General features: G+C 51.8%; 1 protein-coding gene across 4 annotated transcripts in view; it reads right to left on the bottom strand.

Annotated features, from left to right (window-relative positions):
* Positions 1-23802, bottom strand: part of CEMIP (cell migration inducing hyaluronidase 1) — a 163094-nt gene that overhangs the window by 19252 nt on the left and 120040 nt on the right. For all 4 annotated transcript variants that reach the window (XM_057543264.1, XM_057543265.1, XM_057543263.1 and 1 more), the window contains 10 exons: positions 23480-23655; positions 21158-21367; positions 12009-12214; positions 11186-11255; positions 10050-10178; positions 7519-7604; positions 6440-6571; positions 3407-3442; positions 3171-3326; positions 422-602 (listed from right to left, as the gene is read on the bottom strand). In XM_057543264.1, coding sequence (XP_057399247.1) covers positions 422-602; positions 3171-3326; positions 3407-3442; positions 6440-6571; positions 7519-7604; positions 10050-10178; positions 11186-11255; positions 12009-12214; positions 21158-21367; positions 23480-23655 — 1382 coding nt within the window. The remainder of the gene's footprint in view (positions 1-421; positions 603-3170; positions 3327-3406; positions 3443-6439; positions 6572-7518; positions 7605-10049; positions 10179-11185; positions 11256-12008; positions 12215-21157; positions 21368-23479; positions 23656-23802) is intronic.

The raw sequence follows: 23802 nt of genomic DNA, 5'->3' as shown, positions 1-23802 counted from the left end.
TAAACAGAGCATCTTCAGCGACGATTCTTTTGGGAATTGCTGGGGGTTTTTTTTTAGATGAATTGTGCTAACTGAAGTGGCCTGGTCACCAGACTCGGTAGGTCGAACCCAAGAGCCTTGGAGGAACAGAGCCTCAGAACCTGGAGGGCAGTGGAAAGTTCCTTCTGAGGCTTGGGTGTGTTCTGAGCAGGGTGAGGGCAAGGGGGCATTTACCCAGACTTGACCTGTGGGGCAGCCTACACTTGTACTTTTCCAGTTTGGATGCAGACAGACCTGGGACGTGGCCCAGCCTGCTTGAAGGAGAATGTTCAACCCCTGCGGTGGTGGCAGCGGCTCAAACTCCAGGCCCCCCCGGGACTTGTGAATCACCGCCCAAAGTCTGGGTTTGCTGGGAGCTTGCCCTGGCGCCTCGAGGACTCACCGGGACGTCCTCAAAGGCAATGCCGGTTACGTTGTTATGGGGGCAGCTCTGCCAGGCGTTGTTCAGACGGAAGGCCAGGGCGCTGGTATGCCGGCCCTCCAGGGCTGCAAACTTGCGGAAAGTGCAGTTCTGGATGTTGATGGGGCCGTCGTAGAACTGAATTCCTCGGATCGGGAAATTCCTATGGAGTTAAGGAAGCCAGATGTCAGGCTGATTGCCATGTCGTGCTGCCACATTGTTTGCACCCTCCGAGGTGGATGGTAAGAGACCTTCTGGGTAAACCATTCCTGATTCCCACCCCCAAAACTCCCCCTATAACAGAACATTATTGATGCATTAATTAATTCACTGAGAAAGCATTTATGGACACAGTAAATGTCAATAAATGATTACTCGATGAATTATTAGATGGATGGATGGATGGATGGAGAGATGGATGTCTAGCTGCTGGCTTGGGGTTTGAGAGATGGTCCTCTATACAAACATTTCCCCACATATTCCCATCCTGTGAAGAGTCATTGGATAAATACTGTAAATATTACTGGAGAGAGCCAGTATCATGTCCCTTGGGAGGGTAGAGCCATTACTCAGTATCGCCTTGGTCTCAGTTGCTATAACAATTTAATTAGATTAAGACCCAGATGAGCTTCCTCTCTGTGAGTAAGCCTTTCGATTGGCAGTATGCTGGGTTTGGGAAACTAGGGAGAGGAAGGACACAGAATGGAAGGTGATAATGAACTGGAAAAATAGCTGCCTGGTGATGTTTCAAGCTTCCCTAGAAGGGAGGGCAGGCCCCCCTGGGAGGGCAAGACTGTGAACTGCCAGGGGACCCAAGAAGGGCCTGATACCCCAGAGGCAGGGAAAGATGGAGGAAGAGGCAAAAGGCTTGGAGCTGGAGCTAGGAGGGGCTGGAGGAGAACTGGGGACTTGGAAATTCTGCCTTCGGCCCAGCAAGGGGGCAGAGAGCTCGAGATGCCTCTCCCCTTTGCCACGGACTCCCGAGCAGGGCGTGGGAAACAAGGGCCTAGGAGGGGCTGGCTGGGCTGATCCTTTCTGGGCCTGGCCCCAAAGCTAGGCTTGCTCATTCTTCAAGCCCAATGTTTATGCTTTTACTGGTATCTCTACTTCTGGGTCAGGGCCTTCTCCTTCCATGGTGAACATAAAGAAGAAAGGGCAGAAAGAGGGACAAGCAAGCAGAAAAAGGCAATCTATGGGGAGAAGTCACATTCCAGCTGGTCCCTATCTTCAGCGCTGAGCTCCCCTCATCAGATACGGTTCCCTGAGGAAGGGCCTGGTAGCACCAGTCTCGGCAATGCACCTTCAGCACACGGTATGCCAAGGGCTTCTGGTATTTCTGTATTTTTATATTTGTAATTGATTAATGTCATCGCCTTGAATCCTGGCTCTCGTGGAGTGGCTCTATGCATTTTTCCATTTAAGGTATTTTAGGGACAGCCCGTTCTCACTAGCTCTATATTTAAACTGTGTGCTTACTTTACCCTTGGACCCCGACCCAGGCCCATACGGGATGAATCCCTCACGATCAGGACCGTGCGGTCCCGGGCTCCTGCTCACAAATGCAGTTTGAGGGACCTGCCTGAGTCTGACAAAGCTGTCAGGCCTCCATAAACAAACTCACCTCTGGAAGTCGTCAGAACATTCTGGCCCTGGGGAGGCTGGTAACCCTCAGCGAAGAAACCCAAATATGCAGACCCAGAGTTGCTCATAAAAATGATCTGAAGGGATTGCTACACCACTTAGGCTAGACACAAACAAGGGCTTCTGGATCACTCATGCCAAAGGAGACTGTGGTTCTCTCTGCAAAATCTTTTCAAAGATACCCATCCCACTAGCGCTGGGAGTTTAGGCCTATGTCCTACCTGTAGAGGCAGGAAGGACGTATTCCTAGAGAAAGAGAAGAAAGCTCAGAGGGGCAGAAAGGGCTAATCTTAGCCCTCTGCTGCTTGTGGCTCAGAGTCTTGCTCTCTGGCTTGAATTCCTGTCTGAGCAGAAACGCCATCAGAAGGAGAGACTTCCTCACCACTGACCCAAGCTGCAGCTTTCCGAGGAATTAACCAAGTCCCTTTGCTCTGTTGGTGCGTCAGCTCTCCAAGTCACCCCCTCCCTCTCCAACCACCTGCTTATCATCCAGCAACAGAGAGCCCGTGACCCTCCAGGACAGGCATGCTATTCTGCTGTTTAACAAACCTGACTGCTAGAAAATTCTTTCCTGCACAAAACCAATTCTAACCCTAACCTAGAGTGAGTTTCATCCTGTATGCGCACAGCAACCCTGAGAATGTGTGACAGCATCTCCCGGGCTGTTCCCCCAAGTCTGGTCCCAGCTTCTGGTTGAAGATCCCAATCTGCGTGTGACTATCACTCTACCACCATCAGAGGTGGAAGAGATGCTCCGAGTGGGTGTGCTGTCCGAGGAGAGAGGAAGCCACGGTCGCCCATCCTGGACACTAAATTCCCGTTAATGTAGCTCAGAACCACGTTATACGTTTTGACAGCTGTGTCTCCCTGTTGACTCATATTCAACACAGTTGTTTGACTTCTCTCTCTGATTCTAGATTTCACCCCCCTGCTGGTTAACCTCAATTGTTTCAGTGATTTCTCTGACCAGTAGAGGACAGAGGAATTCATAGTCAACAGGTAGAAATCACATCCTAGCATCTTTCCTTCCACTGCTGTCATTTAGGTTAAGCCACGCAGATCAAAGAAGCTGCCATGCTTGCAAACCTACTGGCCTATGGGGAGGGTCCTTCCGCTGTGGTCCAAGCCACCTGGGCCCCAGATCCTGTTGTCCATCATCTCCGTCCCCACATTGCCACTCTCGCCAACAAACAAGCTGTTCTTGATCTCCTGCTTGGAGCCATCATCATATGGGAAGGTCCCACCACTGTAGAGAGAAGATGTCTGGAATGAGATGTCCAGAGACAGCAACCCACAGGGTGCCAAGGGCAGTGACCTGGCTCTTACCTGGCCAGGGTCAGGCCAATGCCATTGTCAGCAAACCTGGGGACAAGAGGAGACAGTCAGTGAAGTCGTGGAGGGAAGGACTCCTCCCTGCCCTGGTGTCATACCGTGGATCCTGTGTAGGGGAAGGGTCTTTGCATAAGCACAGGGTTTGCTGAGGGAGCTGTGGCTCACACATTCTGCGTAATAATGGGATCGCCTAGATTCCCGCCCACTCAGTGTCTGACTCCAAAGAGAAAAGAGTGAATGCAGGGGCTCTCAGCGTTTGATGCCACGTTGCATTAGCAGCATTCAGAGTGGACTCCATGGGCCTCCCTCTCCAGCCCACCCCCATCTGTGATTCCAGGGCTCAGTGGGATACTGGACCAAGGGGACGTGGAGGGTCTTGCTACCCTCAGGACCAGCCCGCCCTGGGTGATGATGGGGGTACATAGATGCAGTTCCATTGCCCGTAGCCATCCTCACTACTGTTTCAGCCACAGCGGGAAGGACCACTAATAGCTGATCTCTAAGTTGCCCAGAAGTCAGGCAGATGTTGGCCCTGAGAAGTAAGTTTTCAATTACACTGTAGCGATCTCATCAGCTCCCTTTTGCCTTTGTCCATTGTGAGGGTCAGGAGGAGCACATTTCTGGAGGGAGTCTGGTTGTGAGTGATAAGGGGTCCCACAGAATCTGAGCCGAGCCTTGGGTCTGCGCTGCCGTGGACCGTGGGTCCAAATATGGCGGCTGCCTTCACTTCCTTTGTCCCAGGGGTGTACAGCCCCTCGAAGTGCCACTCTCTGCTTCCTAAACTCTGGTGGCTTCATAGCAGCCATAAACCTAAGCCAAATCCTTGCCCTCATGCTTCAGGCCCAAGTGAATCCACTTTCCCTCTGCTCCAGGGAGGGTCCCGGCCGCCTGAAGTCTCCCTAGTTCCCAGTTTGCTTCTGCTTACCCTGTTCCCCGTCCTCGGGGACGCGTGCACTTCTCCCTGTCTGAAGCCCATCCAGTTCAAATTCACCGTTCAAGGCCCATCTTCCAGGGCCCTGTGCTCGCTAGTTCTCTCCCAGGACTCCCTGATTTTTGTTTCCCAGTCTCTTCATGGCTTTCCCTTACCACCGCTGTCCCCCAGTGCTCTGCCCAAGGTCCTCTCCTTCTGCACTGTGCCCCTGGGGACGGCATGAAGACTCACAGCCTCCACCCCTACCAGTCTGCTGGTGACTCTAAAATCAGCCACTCTTCCCCCCTGCACTTCCAAACTTTGGTGTATTTCCATGGAGTATCTCAAAAGCATCTCACACTTAACGCACATAAAACAAAACAGCTATCGTCCACCTAAGCCTGTTCACTCTCCCGAAGCACATTTTCACCTAAGTTCTCACCGTAATTCCTTCTCCTCTGGACTACTGCCGTATTACTAGTTGTCCCTCCCACTTCTAGGAGTGCGTCCATCCACGGAGTGGTTGCTGGAGTGACCTTTCTAAGAAATGGACACAATGGCCAAATACTCAAAGCTTCTCAAGGGATCCCCATCTTCTGTCAGCCCCTGGCTGTGCCCACTCATGGGACGACAACCTCTGCACCAGCCAGATTCTGGGCTACCCTGGAAGGAGACTGGTGAAGGGTTAGAAGATCCACCCCCACTGGCAGGGGCGTGCTTCACAATTCGTCTTTCGGCCCCAAGTCTGGCATCCACTCCCTCTATGGGGACCTGAACTTCCAACAAGCCAGAATCTGGACATTCATTGGCTGCAGAACACCGCAGAGAATTTTAGCTTTGACCCCCATCTGTTTTCTCTTTCACTCACCTCTTGCATAACTTCTCTCTCAAGTGTCCTTGGGCCTCTATTCTAGGGATGAGCAGCTTATCTCATTGACTAGCCTCTTGTGTTGCTGGAAAGTTCTTCCTGCTACTGAGTGGAAATCTGCCCAGATCTGCAACTTCTGCTCTCTAGAGCCAATCAGAGCAAGCCTGCCTCCCGTCTGATACCCTAAATGCCCTTCAGAAGCCCAGAAGAGGCTCTCTTCTTCCCTTTCCCCTGTCCTCAAAACTCTCAAAATCCTCTTCTTTCCCTTCCTCTCTTCTCTGACCCCACAAAAAACCCCACCCCGGTTTCTCTGCCAGCGACATTCCCTTTCCATCCCTGTGTGTGTCTGGCTCTCTCTGGGGTCCATCCATGGGTCAGTGTCTGTCTTGCCCAGGCCTCTGCTTTTCTGAGAAGCCTTTACATGTGTGAGCATGTGTGTGTGTGTGTTTGTGTGTGTGTGTGTGAAATCTGTCTCTCTCCTAACACTCACTTCCTCTTGCTCCTGTCACGAGCAATTCTCCCTTCATTTCTCCTTTAATTGGTCATGATAAAATGGAGAAATACACTTATTTCCCATGTAGAGTTTCTGATTCCCATTTTTTAGCACCGAAGGCAGATGAGGAGAACATTCCATGCTGCTCCTTTAGAGGAAGTCCCAACTCAGCTGCCCCTCCCTCTGGTCCTCGTCCAGTGTGGGCCAGGGCTCTCCATGGGGACCTTGTATCAGAACTCGGGGTTCCTTGTCTTCTTCCTTTGCGCCTTGGAGTCTGATGTGCTGACATTTCAAGTCCCAGTTCAACTATTCACCTTTCAGAAAATTCATTCAACTGAGCCTCATTGTCTAAGACGGAGATGAGAATTTATATCTCCAAGAAACACGGTAAGAAATAAATGCAACCAAGGATCCAGCACACGGTAGGTGTCTAGAAAGTGCTGGTTTCCTTCCTCCTTCCTTCCTTCCTTTCACTGACTGGTTATGTGACTTACAGCCAAGCCCAGTGACTATTTGGGGGCAAGTCATGCCCCACAGCCCCTGGCATGGTGGGCTGAAGCCACATGCTGCTTCTAGGGGGTTCTCTGGGTCACTGCCCGCTGCCATTCCATTCTCCTGCCTGGGTGGGCGACCAGAAGGTCAAACACCGGTATGTCTGGATTCCTCCCTCTGTCTTGCTCGTGTCTGTCCCCCGCCCAGGGGAGGAGCATCGTCCCCACGCTCGTCCCCCCGGCATCGTGCCAACGCCACACTCACCGGCAGCTGTCCAGCCACACGTCCCCGCCCCGCAGCCAGGCCCCATGGTCCTGGTTCTTGTAGGCGGTGAAGTGCTTGATGATGGCCGGCTCCCGGGGCTTCAGCGGGTCGGCGTCCTGGTGGGGGCTGTATCTGGAACACAGCACGGGGAGGCACAGGTGGCCGTGTTGGGGGGACCCCTGAGCTGACTCCCTTCTGGGCAGTGAGTTTCTCTCTGCTTGTGGTGCCCGGAAGACTCGGGCTAAACAGCGACCAACTTGCACCCCCTGGGCTCTGCAGTGAACTTCCTGAGCTTGCTGCAGAAGTCAGAGGTCTTTTCCCCAGGGCCCAGCCCCATGCATCCTACACACATGTCACTTCTCTTGTTCATCATCACCACTGGGGAACCCCGCCGCCCCAAGGAGGGGTCAGATCACAGAAGGAAGTTCAGACAGCCAGTCCCAAACCTGGCATGCAATGCAGCCCTGGGGTCGGGAAGGGGAGTCTGAGGTGCCCAGCTCTCTACTCCCCTAGGGGGTAACCTTGACCTGGTGCCTTTCCTGGGCGTCTACATCTTAGCCACCAAACGGAGCACTGAGCCTGGACGCTCCTGATGTCCAGGCCAGCAAAAGTCTTCCATGTCATGTCTTCCACGGACATGATCATGTCATTGGTGTTACCCACTTTTGACAGAGACCAAGCACTTGGTCTCCTTAAAGGGTACTGATTTTCCTAACTACCTTGAGGTTTTGACAGCATCTCTTAAAAGCAGCTCCTGGGCTTGGGCTGAGCTCCAGATGTACTTATAGGTACAACCTGAATGTTCCTTCCTATTAAATTGATAGCGAAATTCCTCCCTTCTTTTCTCTTCACCTTTTTATCCTGGTCCAACCTGCTGGGGCCCTGGCCAGTCCTGCCAACTTATCAAAAAGCAGGTATTGGATTCTGCTGATTTTTTTAGAAACCTCTCGGAATTTATTTTTCCCTTCATCTGCTGAAGCCTCAACCCTGACTCAGATTTGGCCCTGCTCAGATGTTCACCACGGTACCCACAGCAACGAGCTCAATGTGCAGCACATAGAACGTGCCCATAGAATTACCTGGCGGAGATAACGGAGAGGAAGGGCCGCTTGTCCTTGGCAGAGGCCTGGGTAGTTTTGACTCCGTTGTCTATGATCATGCCAGCCTGGGGAGAGGGGACATTCAGGGACACATGAGCTTGGACAGCAGATTGCAGGCATCTTCTCACACCCAGCCTCACTGCGTACTCTTGAATGCTCCAGTGAAACCAGCTTCGCTCTCAGGATGCATTAATAGAAGTAGGGGGTCTGCAACGAGGGAGGTGAAGAACCTGCATTGCTCTGCATTGCTCAAGTCAAATCTGGAATAAGGTGTCCTCTCGGAGGTGCAGACGAGGACCCTGAGGTTTAAATTTATTTTTATTTATTTATTTATGGCTGTGTTGGGTCTTTGTTTCTGTGCGAGGGCTTTCTCCAGCTGCAGCGAGCAGGGGCCACTCTTCCTCGCGGTGCGCGGGCCTCTCACTGTCGCGGCCTCTCTTGTTGCGGAGCACAGGCTCCAGACGTGCAGGCTCAGCAATTGTGGCTCATGGGCCCAGTTGCTCCGTGGCATGTGGGATCTTCCCAGACCAGGGCTCGAACCCGTGTCCCCTGCATTAGCAGGCGGATTCTCAACCACTGCGCCACCAGGGAAGCCCCGGACCCTGAGGTTTAGAGGGGTTAAGTATCTTGTCCAAGGCCACACAGCGAAGTCCATGCCCCAACCTCACACTGCATTGGGCAGTTATAAGCCCAGGCCCCAAATTAAGGATGACAGATGTGCTTTCTTGGGAAATGTGTCTGCAGTGATGCAAAGAAAATGCTGAACTTAAGTCCCGTCTTTACCTTGGGGCAGGGGTCTGGGATCCTTCCCCAGTCTTGTCTTGGTTTTCGCCTGACCCAAGGAAAGACCCTCGCTTTCTTATTTGGCTCCAAAGGTGTCCACTTTGTCAGCCATGGGTGAGCGGGAGTGAGGCTGCCCAGTGAGGCCCCATTCAGTCGCCTTCAGGGCTGGATTTCCCTTGGCCTCCTAGGGAGGCTAGGGCTCCTTATCTCTTCTTTACAGAACTGGAGGACACTGGCTATTGTGATCTTCAACTGACTTCTAATTAAGCAGTGGTGATGTGAGTCAGAAGTGGGACTTGATTCCCAGCTCTCTCTCATGAGCTAGGACCTTGGGTAAATCCCTTCACCTCTCGGGCCTCAGTTGCAGTCTCTGTAAGATGGGATGATAACACTGAATTCCTGCTGTGAGGACCAAATAAGAGAAGCCAGGTGAAGAGTCCGGGGAGCAGGACCCTTACACGGTGGCACGGAGGCAGGGCTCACCGGGGGTGAACACCACGCGCGGGGATCCTCCTTGGCTCAGGCAGCAGAATCCATCCGGCTCGAGGGTCCTCTTCGCTCTGTTCCCACCCTGCCACCCCTGAGGGCCCCTCCCTCCATCTGTGTGTGGCCAGGAGTCCTTGCCTACTTCCCTGTTGGAAACCATCCTCCCTCACGTATTCCTCCCCTTTCCAACCTCTCCAAACACCCGGGTACTGCGTGGCCCACCTGCGGCTCATGGGAAGGCTTCTCAAGGAAAGGATCTCAACAAGCAGCACTGCCCCCTGCTCCCCACCATCCCCAGAGCCTCTGCACCTGCTCTGCATGGAGACGGCTCTCCCAGGCCCACGGCAGCCTCAGGTACGCCCTGCGCTAACTCTCTCCTCTGTCCAGGTGCCACTGTTGCCCTCTTGCCTCCACCCTGTGCCCCATGAGACTCTTCTTTCTTGGCTTCTAAGACATGACACTGCCTGGGGTCCTCCCTCTGCCCACACTGCCCAGTCCTCATCACAGGCCCACCCCACCTCCTAGCTGTATACACAGGTCTATTCTGAGATTATTTCTCATCTTCATGGGCTTCTCCCTAGTTGAGTCTCTTTGGTTTTGATCCTGAATGCATCCATTCTCCTCTAGGACCCTCTGTTTCTTCATCTGTACCACTAGGGAGTGGACCAGAACAACAGCCTTGACATTCGGGCCTCTACCTGCACACTGCCCCTGCGTCCCCAAGACCATCTCTGTCCCCAGCGCGGCGTCTCTGGTCTCAGCCTCCCTCCCCAGCTCCACTCCCACATGCCCACGACTCTGGTCTGGATGCTGTCCTCAACTGGGGGCCCTTGACATGCTCGAGAGCCCGGTCCCTTTCCCCAGCACCTGGCTTGGTGCTGGACACACAGAACTACTGATGAGCAAACGAAGATGACAGAAATTTCTGTTTTCCACCTGCCTCCTTGGCACTGCATGGATGGAGGACCCGCTTCCCAGAAAAAGAAAGCGGCCAGAGGAGAGGACGCTGATGCTGCCTGCATCTTCCTGCAGAGCCAGGTCCTGACCTTCCCCAGCTCACACATCAGGCCTGGCTTTTCGGAGTCACCACCGCACCCATCCCCACCAAGTGAACTGCGAAATCAAACTCAGGGGCCCGGCTCCGGGGCTGCCAGGGGGAGCTGCGGCTCTTCCGGCTCTAATCATGCGCAGGCCTGGGAAGGAGGACGAGTGGGCGGGCGGGGAGGCCTGGAAGGACTTACCCGGTAGTTGGAGTGTGCTCGGTTGTTAAGGAATTTCCCCAGTGGGATGTGCTCTGAATAACCTGGGGAGTACATTCCGGCTGAGGGGCCCGTCGGTACGTGGTGGAAAATGAACCAAAATCCAGTTTCCTGGTGGAGGAGGACATGGGGGGAAAGCCACAGAATTCAGCACCAGGGAGCTTCTTGTTGGGGTGACTGGATGGCCCAAACTAGGGGTGGGCCTAGCACTATCACCCAAATGGCCCCAACACCCATTCCCAAACACACCCGCAGGAAACAGCGAGAAGTTTGAAGAGAATATATTTTGGGGGGTGGGCGTCCATCCTGACTGTTAAAACCCTTCTGTGGTCCTACTGTGTCTGTGGTCCTACTGTATCAGCCATGGGCGCCAAATGGCTGGATTTCAGAGTCACTGCCAGGGTTAATCTCCCCCTCCTGACACATAATGGGAGGATTTCCTGAGTGTTCCTGGCTTTACCCTTTCATTCTGCAGCTATGGAAGCTGAGGCCCAGAGACGGCACCTGACCTGCTCCCAAGGAAGGTAAGCAGCACGGAGGAGTGGGTAAGGGCGGGGCTGTGTAGACAGAATACCGTGTTTGTATCCTGTGCATGTTCCTGCCTTACTTTCCTCCCCACCATAGTACAAACCTCATAGGGTTGACACAAGAATTAAATTATTGGAGCTTATGGGACATCCCTGGAAGTCCAGGGGTTAAGACTCCATGCTCCCAAAGCAGGGGGCACAGGTTCAATCCCTGGATGGGGAACTAAGATCCCGCATGCTGCGTGGCATGGCCAAAAATAAATAAATAAAAATAAATGAACTTGTGCACACACCAACACACACAAAAAATAAAAAATAAATGAAGTGTGAAAAATATAATAAAAAAATTTGAGCTTAGAACACTGATGGGCCAGGCATCTAATAATGTTACTGATTACTCATTAGCTATGCTCACCAGTGTGACGAAGGGCCAGAGGCATCACTTAAAAGCAAGTCCATCTGCCTCCCAAGCTGGCTTTTCCCTCTTCACGCTAAGCCTGACTGCGTGGATACCTAGACTGGGGGCTCAGGGTCGGCCCCGGCTGTCTCCTCTCCCCCAGCCCCACCCAAAAAAGGGATGTTTCTGCTCACCTCGGATCCCGCAGCAGCACAGTTTATGAGGTTGTTGTTGGGATTGGCCATCCAGAAGGTGGACACAGCACTGTGGGCAGGGGGCAGAGATTGAATGGCGTCAGACCGAGGGCTACTGGCTCCCATCCTGCTGCCCGGGGCGGAGGGGTGGCCCATGTCAGGGACTCTACCATTGCTATGATGAGCCTCTTATCAGTGATTTGAGATGCCCTTGATTTGTTGATCTGAAACCCAGTTTTCTCATTAAACTGGGGTACATTTATGCCTTGAACACGTTCAGAATTTGAATGGGTCATGGCTCTTGAAGGTATAAGCAAGTTTGTGGGTTAAATCTGAGATGGACCCTAGAAGAGATGTAAGTCAGGAGAACCCAGAAAAATGGCTGTCTCTGAGGGAGAGGCCCTGGACTCAGAAGGTTGACTGTACAGGAAGCTCTCTCTCTCTCTCTCTGTCTCTGACTCTCTCATGTCAAGAAACAGACCAGTGCAGCTGGTGCCCACGTGTACACGCTGTGGGCTCCGAGGTGGCCGCCTGCTTCCTCTCCTCAAAGGAGCACGGTGTGGCCTCAGGAAAAGCCTGAGGATGAGAGCAGTGGTTCTCTTTGGCCAAAAACGATGCCCGTGAGGCACTCTGAGAAGGGAGAAGTAGAAAGCACACTCCTGCTCTCTGTCTGAGCAGCTGAGAGCCTCAGGTGCTTAAGGGCTGGGAGGTCCAAGCCGCTCAGGAGCCCAGGAGTGAGAAGTGAGATGCTGGGCTGGGCAGTCGTGTGAGCACGTGCACACAGGCCCGGCGTGGTGCAGGGCAGGGAGAGGGGGGTGCTTACTTGCAGTCCTGCCTGGGCTTGGGGATGTACCCCGGGTAGGAGTCTTCTGTGATCATCTTGCACATCTTGCTGTCGCGGTCGGAGGGGAGGAGGGTTCCAGACTTGACAAGGAGGCCGAGACAGTGCTCAAAGGTGTTGCGTTCCTCTGGCCCATCTTCCGTGAAGAAGCAGTGGCCCAAAGAATTATAGCCCACAATGTCCTTGACCTGCAGGGGTCAAGACAGGGCGACAGTTCACCCAGTGTCGTTACTCATGTGCTCATTCATCCATTCAACAAACATTAAACAGCCTCAGCCAGGCACCAGGCTCTGAGAGGGCATCTGGGGGTTTGGAGATGGACCTGACATGGGTACGACGGACCCGTGACTTTAAAGTCCTTTCCAGCTGGAGGTGTTGCAACTGAGCCTTCATGGGGTGGGGAGAAGAACAAAATGCTAGAAGTGGGCCCGACTGGAGAACGTGGCCGAGGCCTTGTGAGCCTAATCTGGTGAGGACACAGCGAGTACACGTCTCACAAGGACTTTATGTGGAGGCTTTCACCAAGAGGTCCCACCAGAAAGGGGGGGAGGGAGAGCTCCTCTGAGCCAGGCCAGGGGGGCTTCTTAATAAGACTGGTTCCTCACTGTGCCCTCTCCGTGGATCCAAGCCAGCTTCGAAGCCCGCAACCACATCAAGCCACACTTGCAGAAAACCAGAAAATGCTGCAAACTCCAGCTCTTCAATATTCCTCTTGGAATCACAGAGTCAGTGGGCCAAGTGGAGAAACCACTTGAAGACACGGAGAGATGTGGAGTACAGTCTTAGCTGTACTTAGCTGCCCACAAGCATCACAGGCTCTTAGACAAGTCTGCCAACCTCTCGCCAACACACTTTCCCCACCACACAATGGAGGAGTCCCAAGTCCAGGATCTCCGAGGCCCCTTCTGGGTCTGAATCTCTATGAACTCATCAATCTGAGAACGAGAAGGTGGGCAGAGGGCCTCTGGCCTGAGCCCTAGCTCCCTTTCTCAAGCAAGACTCTGTTCACGAGTATCCCTGACAAACGGGCATCCTGCTTCACCTGAACACCCCACAGGTGAGATGCTCGCTACCTCCCAAGGTGCCCTGTCCACAGCGGGGCATGAGGATGGTGAGAGACACCTCACTAGCTGTCTGAGATCTTCCATCTTCATGCCCACCCCCGGGGTCCTGACGGCCCAATGATGTCACCCAACCAGGGAAGCTCCTGCTCCCCTATGACATCATTCTACCCACACCTATTAAGTACCCACTGCTGCACCAGGGCCTGGAAAATTCATACATCATCCCCAAACAACTCCCCCGTCAGCACTGTTACCATTTCGAGGGGCGTCTTGTACATTGTAGGAAGTTTAGCAACATCCCTGGCCCCTACCCATTAGATGCCAGCAGAACCTTCTCAGTTGTGACAACCAAAAATGTCTCCATTCATTGCCAAGTATGCCACTGGGGAAGGGAGGTGACAAAATTGTCCCTGACTGAGAAGCACTAATCGAGGGTAAACACCCCAATTCCCTCCAGAGCCTTTTCTATGACAAATCTTACCTACTCCCCAACTCCCAGGCAGACATGCTCTAGAAGCATCCAGAACTAGGACCCTTTATGTCCCAGCACTGGCCTGGGCTCTTATATCTTTTACTCTTGCTGAAATCTTACACAATCCTGTACTAATTTTTTTCAAAGATGAGGAAAATGAGACTCAGAAAGGTTGAGTGATTTGCCCAAGGTCACACAACCCATGTGTGCAAAGCCAGGGCTGGAATCCCAGTTTTCTGACTGTGTCCATTCACCCATGAGGACGGAGCACAGGCACAACTGCCCTACTCCAGGGACGCTCTTCGTTTTCTCAAACAAGGATCGCTTCCTTAATCTGTGGTAATAGGCAAGGGCGTGATCTTGAATGTTACTCAGTCCCCCAATAAGCATTTTAGTCAATACCAAGGTCACGCAATGGGACTGCTTCCCTTCCTCCTAGTGAGCTAGGAAAGTTTGTTGCAAATAGCCTGGAAAGACAAGCATGGGAGGAAGAGGCAAGAAAACTTGGGCTGCTCGTGCTGGCAGGGGCATCGAGAGCAAGTTCAATGCCTTCCCTTTACAGAGGAGGACGCTCAGGCCCAGAGGAGGGACGTGGAGCGGTGTCCAGACCCGGGCCCGTAGCTCCTCGTAAATCCTAGGCACCCAGTTGCCCGCTGTCTGGATCACACTTGGGGTGTCCTCTTTGAGTGCAAGTGAATAATGAATTGGGCACATTCTTATTCTAACAAATGCCTGAGTAAGAAATTCCCTCCAGGCCCCTTGAGTTGTGCTCTGGAGAGAAAAACCCTTTTGGAAAGGAATAAAAATAACTACCGTTTACTGGGTGTGAAATGTTTTACATACATCATCTCATTTAATCCTTATCGAAACTATTATTCCCTTTCTACTGATGGCACCGAGACTTAGAAAGTTGCCTGAGTCACTTCTCTTGCAAGGACGGGTTGAGACTTGCTTCTCCATCTGTCTGATCCAAAACCTGTGTCCTAATCGATTCTCAACAGCACCAGAAAAGAAACCTCCCATCTTGGGTTGCATTTCTTTCTTCTCATTAGTAGCGGGGTGAGGTGGCATATAGAGTGCAGAGAGGAGCATGAGAAGGTCGAAGAAAGCCCTGGGCTGGGAGTAGAAGACACAAGTTCAAGTTTGGTTTCATCACAAACTTGCGGTGTAATTTGCCTGAGTGTCCTTAGGGAGACTTCTGAAATCCCTTCCAGCTCTGACATTGTACGATTGTTCTTCCTTAGAACATTTCCCAGGATTAGATACTTAAACTGTGACATAGCTTGAGATGGACAGACAGAGAGAGATGACAGATAGATAGGTAGATAGTAAGTAGCTGGACACATACGTATGGACTTACGGGTGCCCACTGAATCCCCATGCATGCTATCCAGAAGCAGTGTGTAAGCTCCCTGCCGTTCTCTTGCACAAACTGTATTTTCCCTTTGTTCTTCTGGACATATTCCCTTATGATTGACAATCATGAAAGCGATTCCTGAGAGCTGTTTTAAGTCTTCAGCTGTTGTTAGGTGGAGTCTAGGCATGACATTGTGAAGGATGAAACTCCCCAGCCCTCAGGAACTGCTTCAATTAGGGTGACCATTTAGTTTATTGTCTGAACCAGGACATTATCGAGAGTGAAAGGGGGTACCGATAGTCATTTATCTGGGATAGCAGGTGTAAAATGGAACTGTTCTTTGCAAATCAGGGCATAGAGTCACCCCAAGTGATGACTTCCCCCTGAAACCTGTACACAGTACGAAAAAGAAATTTCTGTTTAAAACAAATACACACAGAAATGAACTATATCTCTGATTCTGCCTTCTAGGGTGGGTATGATATAATTCATCTTAGTCAGAAACCTGGCTACAAATAGGATCCTATTAAAAGAAAGACTGTAACTTCTGAGCTTCTGCTGTTTACTTTTCTATTTTTCCTTTTTTTTTGAGCTGCTAAAGAAAAGAGCCTTGGAGTAGGTGGTAATTTGCTTTGCAGGGTGTGTTAATGAGTTTCTGAATATGCAAATAGAAGCTGGAAAAGGAAACGGAGAACCCAATCACTCTGCCTAATAAGGAGAAGAATGTGTTTTTTGTTGTTGTTTTGCCCTGCTGCGTGGCATCTGGGATCTTAGTTCCCCAACCAGGGATCGAACTCATGCCCCCTGCAGTGGAAGCGCAGACTCCTAACCACTGGACTGCCAGGGAAGTCCGGAGAATGACTTTCTAAGCGGCCCAGGAGCGGTGGGGGAGGAGGAGGAAGGACCCCCGCAGCTGGGTGGAGGGGAGGGGAGGGGAGTGTTTAAGAAGGAACCTGTTTCTCCATTTCCAGTTGATTTCTGTGCTGATCTATGATGCACCCCTACCTCCTTCCCATCTCTTTCCCACTCTGCCAGCAGAAGCCCTGGCCAGTGAAACTTTGGGGGAAAACAAGCCCAGGAGTCTGGGTTCCTCATTTGGGCTCGGGAGGGAAGGAGAGATGAGAGCAGCGCATGAAGCAAGAAATGAGTGAGACCGAATTCAAGAAACTGGAAAAAAGGGGAAACCAGGGAAAACAGAAGCCTCGCCCACAATCCCCAGAGCTCTGAGACTGGGACAGAGGGCACTGAGTTTCCCACCAAACAGGTAAAGGAGCTCCAGTCCTCTTTAGTGGAACGCCAAAGGGAAGGTGTGTCCCTAAGGCTGGAGGGTTTGAGGGCTGGCTGCAGGGCATGTAGGGCGCCCCCTGCAGAGTCAACGTGGCAGCCTGTTGAGGACGTCCTGGTTGCTACTGGAGGCCTTTATAGCAAAGGTAACACATTTGGAGCGGTGAATGAGGTGAGAAAGAAAGACAGGACATGTTTACTTCTCCCATCCACTCTGCCGTAAAAAAGGAAAAGAGGAGAAAACAGACAGAATCCATACCGGAGTCTTTTTGACCTTTCTCAAGACAACTGGAATGGATTCATTGTCTTCCAGGAAGGAACACTTAGGTGACCCCCATGTCCTGCCTTAGAGCTCAGAAACACACAGTAAGATGTGGCATGAGCCCATCTTACACCCACAGCTGTCCGCCCCGCAGATAACGTGCAGTAGCCCCTTCCTTTGAAGGCAGGCTTTGCCCCCCATCTGCCAGCATCCTGGAGCTTTGGTGCAAACCCCCCAGTTTCAAGAAGGACACCATCAACAGTGTCAGTATCACGAAAGGCATTTCCCAGGCTCTGTTCTGTAGAACACTAACTCTGTGAAAGGCAAAGGTTGCGTGAAAAAAGGGCTCTGCGGTGAAATGAGTTTTGACATTGCTAGGATCCTCAGCATTAAGTGCATTTTTACTGCAACCTTGACAATGCTAGCGTGCACGGTGAATTCCTAAAATGGGGAGGAGAGACACATACTCAATGTTTGCCAAGGTCATTTAATTATTGGGTTTACTCTGTGTGTGGGAGGGATACCTACTACTATTTCATGGAACCAGTGAGGTTTACACAGAACACAGGGAAAGAGGCACAGTGACAATACTATTTAATATCATTGCTAAGTATGTCACATGCATTATCTGCCTTAATCTTCCCCCAAAGCCTTTGAGATGGGTTCTATCATCACCCTCACTTGACACAGGAGGACACAGGCTCAGAAAGTATCCATCAGTGAAGTTCACGCTGGCAGGATTAGAAGACAGGTTGCTACGACTCTATCCTTTTAACCTTGCTAGTTGACTGATGCCGGCAATCACTGTCACGACGGGAACGGGTAAGGAGTCAGATGAGGAGGGAGCAGGGGGCAGTGGGCTTGCAGAGCAGGAGCTGAGTCCTAGTGTGTGGCGTTACATTACTGAGAGCCGTCACCAGGGCTCGGGGGGCAAAAGTTGCAAAGCCCACCTTTTTGTTGGTTAAGAGATGCTGGCAGAAATCTTAAGTTCAGAACACTCCTTCCAAAAGTTGGTGGTGAAGAAAGGGAAAGACCAAAGGTGGGCCGCCCCAGGAGGAGGTGGGGATGAGGAAAGCTGTTCTCTGAGGATGGGGGTACCAGGGCGTGTCTAGCAGTGGCGAGGGAGGGGCCGCACCCCCCAGCTGGGCACACATAGGAACCCCTTTTTCCAGCAAGCCAGTGACTACCCGTCTGGGGTCTAGGGCACCTCCAGAATGGGGATGGCGTGAGGGAAAAGGCATTCACGATGTTACTGAGTGGCCTCTGCTCTCTAAATGAGAATAAAGTCTTTGTCTGCTGTTGGCCTCCTTTCATCCCATCAGCTAAAAACATCCTTCCAAACATAGCCGTTGGTAAATCCTTAGAGCCAACATGAAGGAAGCAAATGTGAAATCCCGGTGGAGGGAGTGCAGCTGCCAAGGCAGCGTTTCTGAACCTGGAAGTGTCTGCCCCAGTGATGGAGCCTTTATAGGGTGAGGTGCTAATCCATAAAACCCCGACTCCCGTCCAGGGGTGCGGCTCTCAGAGAAGGGCACAGAATGCCCTCCGTTATCCTGCTGCCTCTTTGGCTCAGAGATGTAGAGGCCTGTGCGTCGTCGAGATTCTAAGCCATGGCTGTTTGGTTTCCCCTTGAAAGGCCACAGAGATCTGCAGGCTCCAAATCGTAAGCACCAGCTTGGCTGTCAAGCGCGGGCCTGAGCGGAGTGTGGTTGGAGCCCCGTGTGGCCATCGAGATAAGGCTGTGCTGGCACCTCGGCAAGGCCTGTGCAAAGCACCTGGGCCACCTGGCGTCGGGATGACACCCAGGGAACTGATGGATGCACCCTCCCAGTGTGGTGACTGGCATCCCTGGCGGCCAGACAGGAGGAAGGCTTTGGTAGGCAGGGTCTTCGGGTCCTGAGTTGTCCAGAGCTCTGGCTCCAAAAATCTGTCTCTGCCGTGGGTACAACTCACCCATCTGGCTGTTCCGAAGGCACCAGTTCCGCGGCCACTCCTCGCCTCCTGCCTTCCATGCCACCCCACACCGCTCTCCGTCCGCTGCCCATATCCATGAACTTGGACGCCTGGCCTGTGCTAACTTTCCCCACCTCTCCCCAGCCTGCATGTCCACGGAGATGCTCCCTCTTAGCGCTGCCGTGATGAGTGCCCCCGAGAACGGGCCCTCTGGCTCCTCCCACAGCACTTTTCTTGCCCTGCCTCCCCCTACGTGAGCCCGTTCTTGTGGCTGAGACCTGGGGTCACTGCTCAGAGGAAGGTCTGTATTACTACCTTGGCCCAAAATATCGCATATATAGTTTCTAACCGAACAGCCGTGGGGGATTGCCATCCTGTTCTGCACAGCACGTATGAGGAAACTGAAGACCTAAGTGACTAAATAGCTTGCCCGAGATCACACAGCAAGTGGGTGGGAAAGCACAGCCATATGTCCACAGGGCAAGTATGTGTGTGTTTGTGTGTGTGTGCGTGTGTGTGTGCACACGTATGTGATTGCCCAGAGATTCAGAACAGCTTCCACTCAAATCAACCCAGATTTGGAATTACAGACTTCTTGTAATCTTCGTATTTTTCTCTTGAGGAACATTAGACATAGTCGAATTTAAGTTAAACTTAAGGACAAAACTTTAGAACAAATGCTTAAAGCAGGTCCAGCTCCTAAGGCTCAGCCCTGTGATGTTTCCTCACCACTTCTACATTGTTCTTTTCAGCACACGTTCTCAGCTTAGTCAGCAACTGCCTTCAGTGCATTCACTCCGCACACCGCACAGGCGAACGGGACCACCAGACGCCTGCTCCCAGGGCCCAACCTGGGCCAGGCCCTCAGCGCGGCATGTCCATGTCCTTTGCTCCCCATTTTACAGAAGAGGAAACAGAGGCATGGAGACGACCTGACCCAGGTCACACAGCTAGGAAGTGGCAGCCAGATGGGAACCCACAGTGTCTGGCTCCAGAGCCCAAGTTCATCCTGTGTCTTCTACTGCATCCCTAACCTTCCGAATTTATTCGAAATCCTGTTATCTTTCTGCTTTTGCCAGAAAACATCTTCCCTTGCCTCTTTCTTGGACCCGAAAGATAATCCCATGTCTCTCAGCAACTACTCCAGCTGCAACCCTCTATCCCCCTGCTGGGGGAACCGGCCCTGCTTCCTAGCCAACATTCGCACGTGAGCCCAGCGGGCAGGGCCCCGGGTCTTGGGTCTCCCTCGTGGCGCTGGCCCCTCAGAGCCCTATGTGTTTGGTGTTATGTCCCCAACCTGATGGAGGAGGGAGCTGAGGTTGAGAGAGGGTAAGCAACTTGCCCGAGGTCCACAGCCCATGACCTGTGGACCAGGCCCTTCTAGACTGCGCCCCCAAACCCATGCTCTCTTCTTTATACTCAGTGGGTTTTAAGTCAGAGCATTGGAAATACAGAAACAGCAGGCATTCCTTTGTAAGAGCACACTGGAGAGAACTGCAAGTGGCTTCACCCGCCTGACACTGACAGGCCTCCTCCTCTTCCTATCCCCGCATGCGTGGTGGGAGGCTCCTTATGTGTGGATTAAAGCAGGGGTCACAGACTCAAATGCCCACGGAGGCCAACAGGCAACGAGGTGAGTGGCCCTGCCCGGGGCATTTGCTGTAGGGTACTAGGAAGTGGTGGGCAGGGCGTAAACCAGAGAGCATAAGCCCAGCTTGGTGGGGTGCTATGACTTTGCCTGAATCCATTGCTGCCAGGCAGGAATGTGGGTCTAGTGTTGCCAATTCCATCTACTTTTCAAGAGAAGCCAAGAATCCAGAGTTTTATGTGACATCTCTACACGTTTGAATGATGAAAACTAATTCAAATGTTTCTTGAAACACTGAAGCCAAACAAAGCACATCTGGCCACCAGGTTCAGTTTGCTGGCTGCCATTTTGTGACATCCAGTTTAAAAGTTCATAGAGGATATGCGCTTAGCGCATTGAAAGAAAGTTCCATTTCGTGTAAAATTATCAAATGTTTCTCTAAACATGATATAAGCCAAACCAAACACAAGCTGGATTCAGCATGCAGGGAGCCATTTTGTAACGTCCAGCTTGAAAAATTTATGGAGGATGTTAAGTTGAATTCATTTAAAGAAGGATCAACTTAGTGTAAAAATTATCTGTGCAAATCAAGACAAGCCACACACACACACATACACACACACACACCAATTTACTAATGAAGGCATTTCTCCCAGCAGTGCTTGCTCTGATGACACTTGGTTCAACAGAAGAAAAGGGAACAGGGCCCGTTGCTGCCACTGCCTCAAGCCTGTCAGGCAGATGCCACAGTACAGAGTCTTGGCGTGACCCCTGCCTTGTCTGCAGTTAACAGATTTGCCATAGCACACAGTCATGGAATGATCCTTGGGGAAACGTAGGCGCAGCAAGAGCTAGACTCCCAGTGACCACTAATTGCTCACCCATCTCTGTAGCTTGGTGCCTTCGGCAAAGATACACCCCTATTTTCTCCTTCTTCTTTGGTCAGTGACCTGTTCTCAATTGATACTGTTCTAAAATCTCAGCTAAGGATGGTTCAACCCCCAATGGCCCTGGACCAAGTGACTAGATCTAAGCATACTGCCATTGCTAACGGTCCCTGGGCCCAGCAGTGAGCAGACTGGCATGCAGGGAAGGGATGAGAGGGTGAAGGGGCTCTGGGTCCCTGGCTTCCCCGGGAAGGATGTGCTCACCAACAAGCCATTGGAGCCGTGGACAGTGACGCAGCGAGAGAACGTGTGGTGGATGGAGAGGTCCTTGACATACGTGGGCGGGTCGTAGCCTCCCTTTTCATCCACATCGCCCGCCAGGTGGAAGTGAATTGGGTACTGACCCACCAGCTGCTGGCCCATGTTCTTCAGCTCCACGCCCTCCAGGTGTGCGGCCTTGAACCCCAGTGCAAACTGGGAGAGGAGAGCCCAGAGTCAGAAGGAGTCCATGAGATGCTCCCTGATACCCCTCACTGCTGCCCACACTCCAGAAATGCACACGTGTTGTCTTCAATGTGCTTTGCTGATCCCCACCTCGGGTACTCAGTGAATCAAAGACATTCTCTGCAAATGGGTTAAGATGCCTGACTCTTCCCATCTCAAGGGAGACAGGCTGCTGCTAATAACACAGGAATGTTGCAAGGCAATGAACTGCTTGGAATCAAGAGGTGCAGTGGGACCGTGCAGCGGCTGGGGCTTGCCTCAACCCTCTTTTCCTGCCTCCTAAGCCACTGAGTGTTATGAGAAAGAGATAACCCTGGGTAATCTGGGGGAGACTGGCAAACAGCATGCCCTAGGACGGTTGGGGAATCCAGGACAGGCTGGACCTTGGGGCAGTAAGAGCCCGTGCTTGGTCCACCATCTGAGGCCCTCTCTTGGCTGTAAGAAGGGGATGCTGAGCTCGGGGTCTTTGTCAGCCCGTGACTCTGGCAGCGTGTGTGTGAGTTGTGGGACACTCCACATGCTCACGTCATAGTACACCCAGAGCCATTCCTACACATTCCAAAGGAACCACCTGATCACACTCAGCGTCTACACTCCAGGAGCTCACCATAAAAGCACAGTGCAAAAATGATTCCTGTCCCAAGCTGAGCTCAGCTAACTTCTACTAGAGAAGGATGCCTTATGGACATGCTAACCATGCCTTCCAAAAATAGGTGTCAGCTGGAATGCCAACTCCAGTAGTGGCTGCCCTGGAGAGCTGTGTTAAGAATGATTCTGAGGCCTAGTTTGGGCAAAGTGGGAAGGAGTGCTCTGATCACTTAGGGATTACTCTCAAAATGGGAAATGGGGTTGCAGCAGCTTGAGTAACATAAACCTGCTATTTTTGCTTTAGTCTCCCTAATGAGTTTCTCAGCTGAAGATTATACCACCACCTCTGTCCCCATCTCATCCCTTGAAACTGACTGGAAATATGGAGAAGTGTTTTTGGAGGTTGCAATGACTGGGAAGCACTGCTAGCATTTAATGAGCAGGGGCCAGGGATGCTAGAAATCTTATATTAGGCCCGTATGACAGAAAAAATGGTCTTACCTATGCCAGTAGGGCCCCCATTATGAACTCTCTAAGTTTCACTCAATTATTCCTTTCAGTTAGATTACCAAAAAGTCTCATCCTTAAAGCATATGAGTTTAACTTCTAAAGAACTGTCTTTACAAAACACCAAGGTAATATTGTTATTCTACCAGCTTTAATCTCAAATCATTGGAAGCAACGGCCTCGTGAAGAACATTGGGGTGTCTTATGATATTTAATATGCCAGATAAAGGCACCTTACAGAGAGATGCAAAAGGAATTCCTCTTTGAGTTGAATGCTAGGAAAACATGAGCTCCAATGAATTGATACCATTTTCCTTCACTGCGCAGTGAGAACTCTGCAGCTCATCATCTCTGTCTTGGTCTCGAGTCTCCACCAGGAAACTCACAGGTGAATGTAATGCTAGAACTTCTAGTTCTTCTCCCCTGCTTATCATCTTCTCTGTTTTTTTGTTTTCTTGTTTTTTTCTTTGGCCGCGCCGTGAAGCATGCGGGATCCTAGTTCCCCAACCAGGGATCAAACCCACGTCCCTTGTTGTGGGAGCACGGAGTCTTAACCACTGGACCGCCAGGGAAGTCCCCATCTTATCTGTATTTTAATGGATCTATTGCAAATGCAAGTTTTTGCGAGTTAAATGCCCGTTCTTTTAGGAAGTGGCCAGGGTTAAACAATGAAGAAAGGGAATGAAGGCTATGATTGAAAGTTGAAAATCATGAAGGCAGGGAGCATGAAGGCAGTGTGACATGTGCCATGTGACTGCAGGGTGAGAGGCGGTCCTCTGTCATCTCTCTTGTTCCCAAGTATTGACAGATGGAATTGCACACAGATGGATACTACATGAGACTCCTCCAATTTCCAGAAAAGTACCCTTCCCTTGGTCCTACCTTTTGCCCCTCCATCCCCTTCCCTACCGAGAATCCCTGCCTATAGGCTGACATCACTGGAATCCTCCTGGTTGGGTTGATGGCCTCAGCCAGGCAGACTCATACCTTAATGTGGCCCCCAAAGGTGTCGAAGTCAAAGAAGTTGCAGATGTGGTTGCTGTAGGGGTAGCATTCATCCTCCATCTCCCCCATCACCACGATGTTCCGGCTCAGGAGCCCAACCTCGGCCCGCATGTCCACACCATCTACCTCCTCCCCAATGTGCAGGTACATTGGTTTCCCTAGGGCAGAGAGGAGGGAAAGTGGGAAATCAGAGGTCCTGCGTGTGCCCACTGTCTTCCAGGGCCCTGCCAGGTGCTTCCGCTGCTTACATGGTGCATGGTGGTCCCCGTGGCCCCGAGTCCCATTTTATAAAAGCATGAAGCCCA

This window comes from Balaenoptera acutorostrata, chromosome 3 (genome assembly GCF_949987535.1).
Source record: "Balaenoptera acutorostrata chromosome 3, mBalAcu1.1, whole genome shotgun sequence".
Lineage (NCBI taxonomy): Eukaryota > Metazoa > Chordata > Mammalia > Artiodactyla > Balaenopteridae > Balaenoptera > Balaenoptera acutorostrata.
This window is presented reverse-complemented; position numbering and strand designations above follow the sequence as displayed.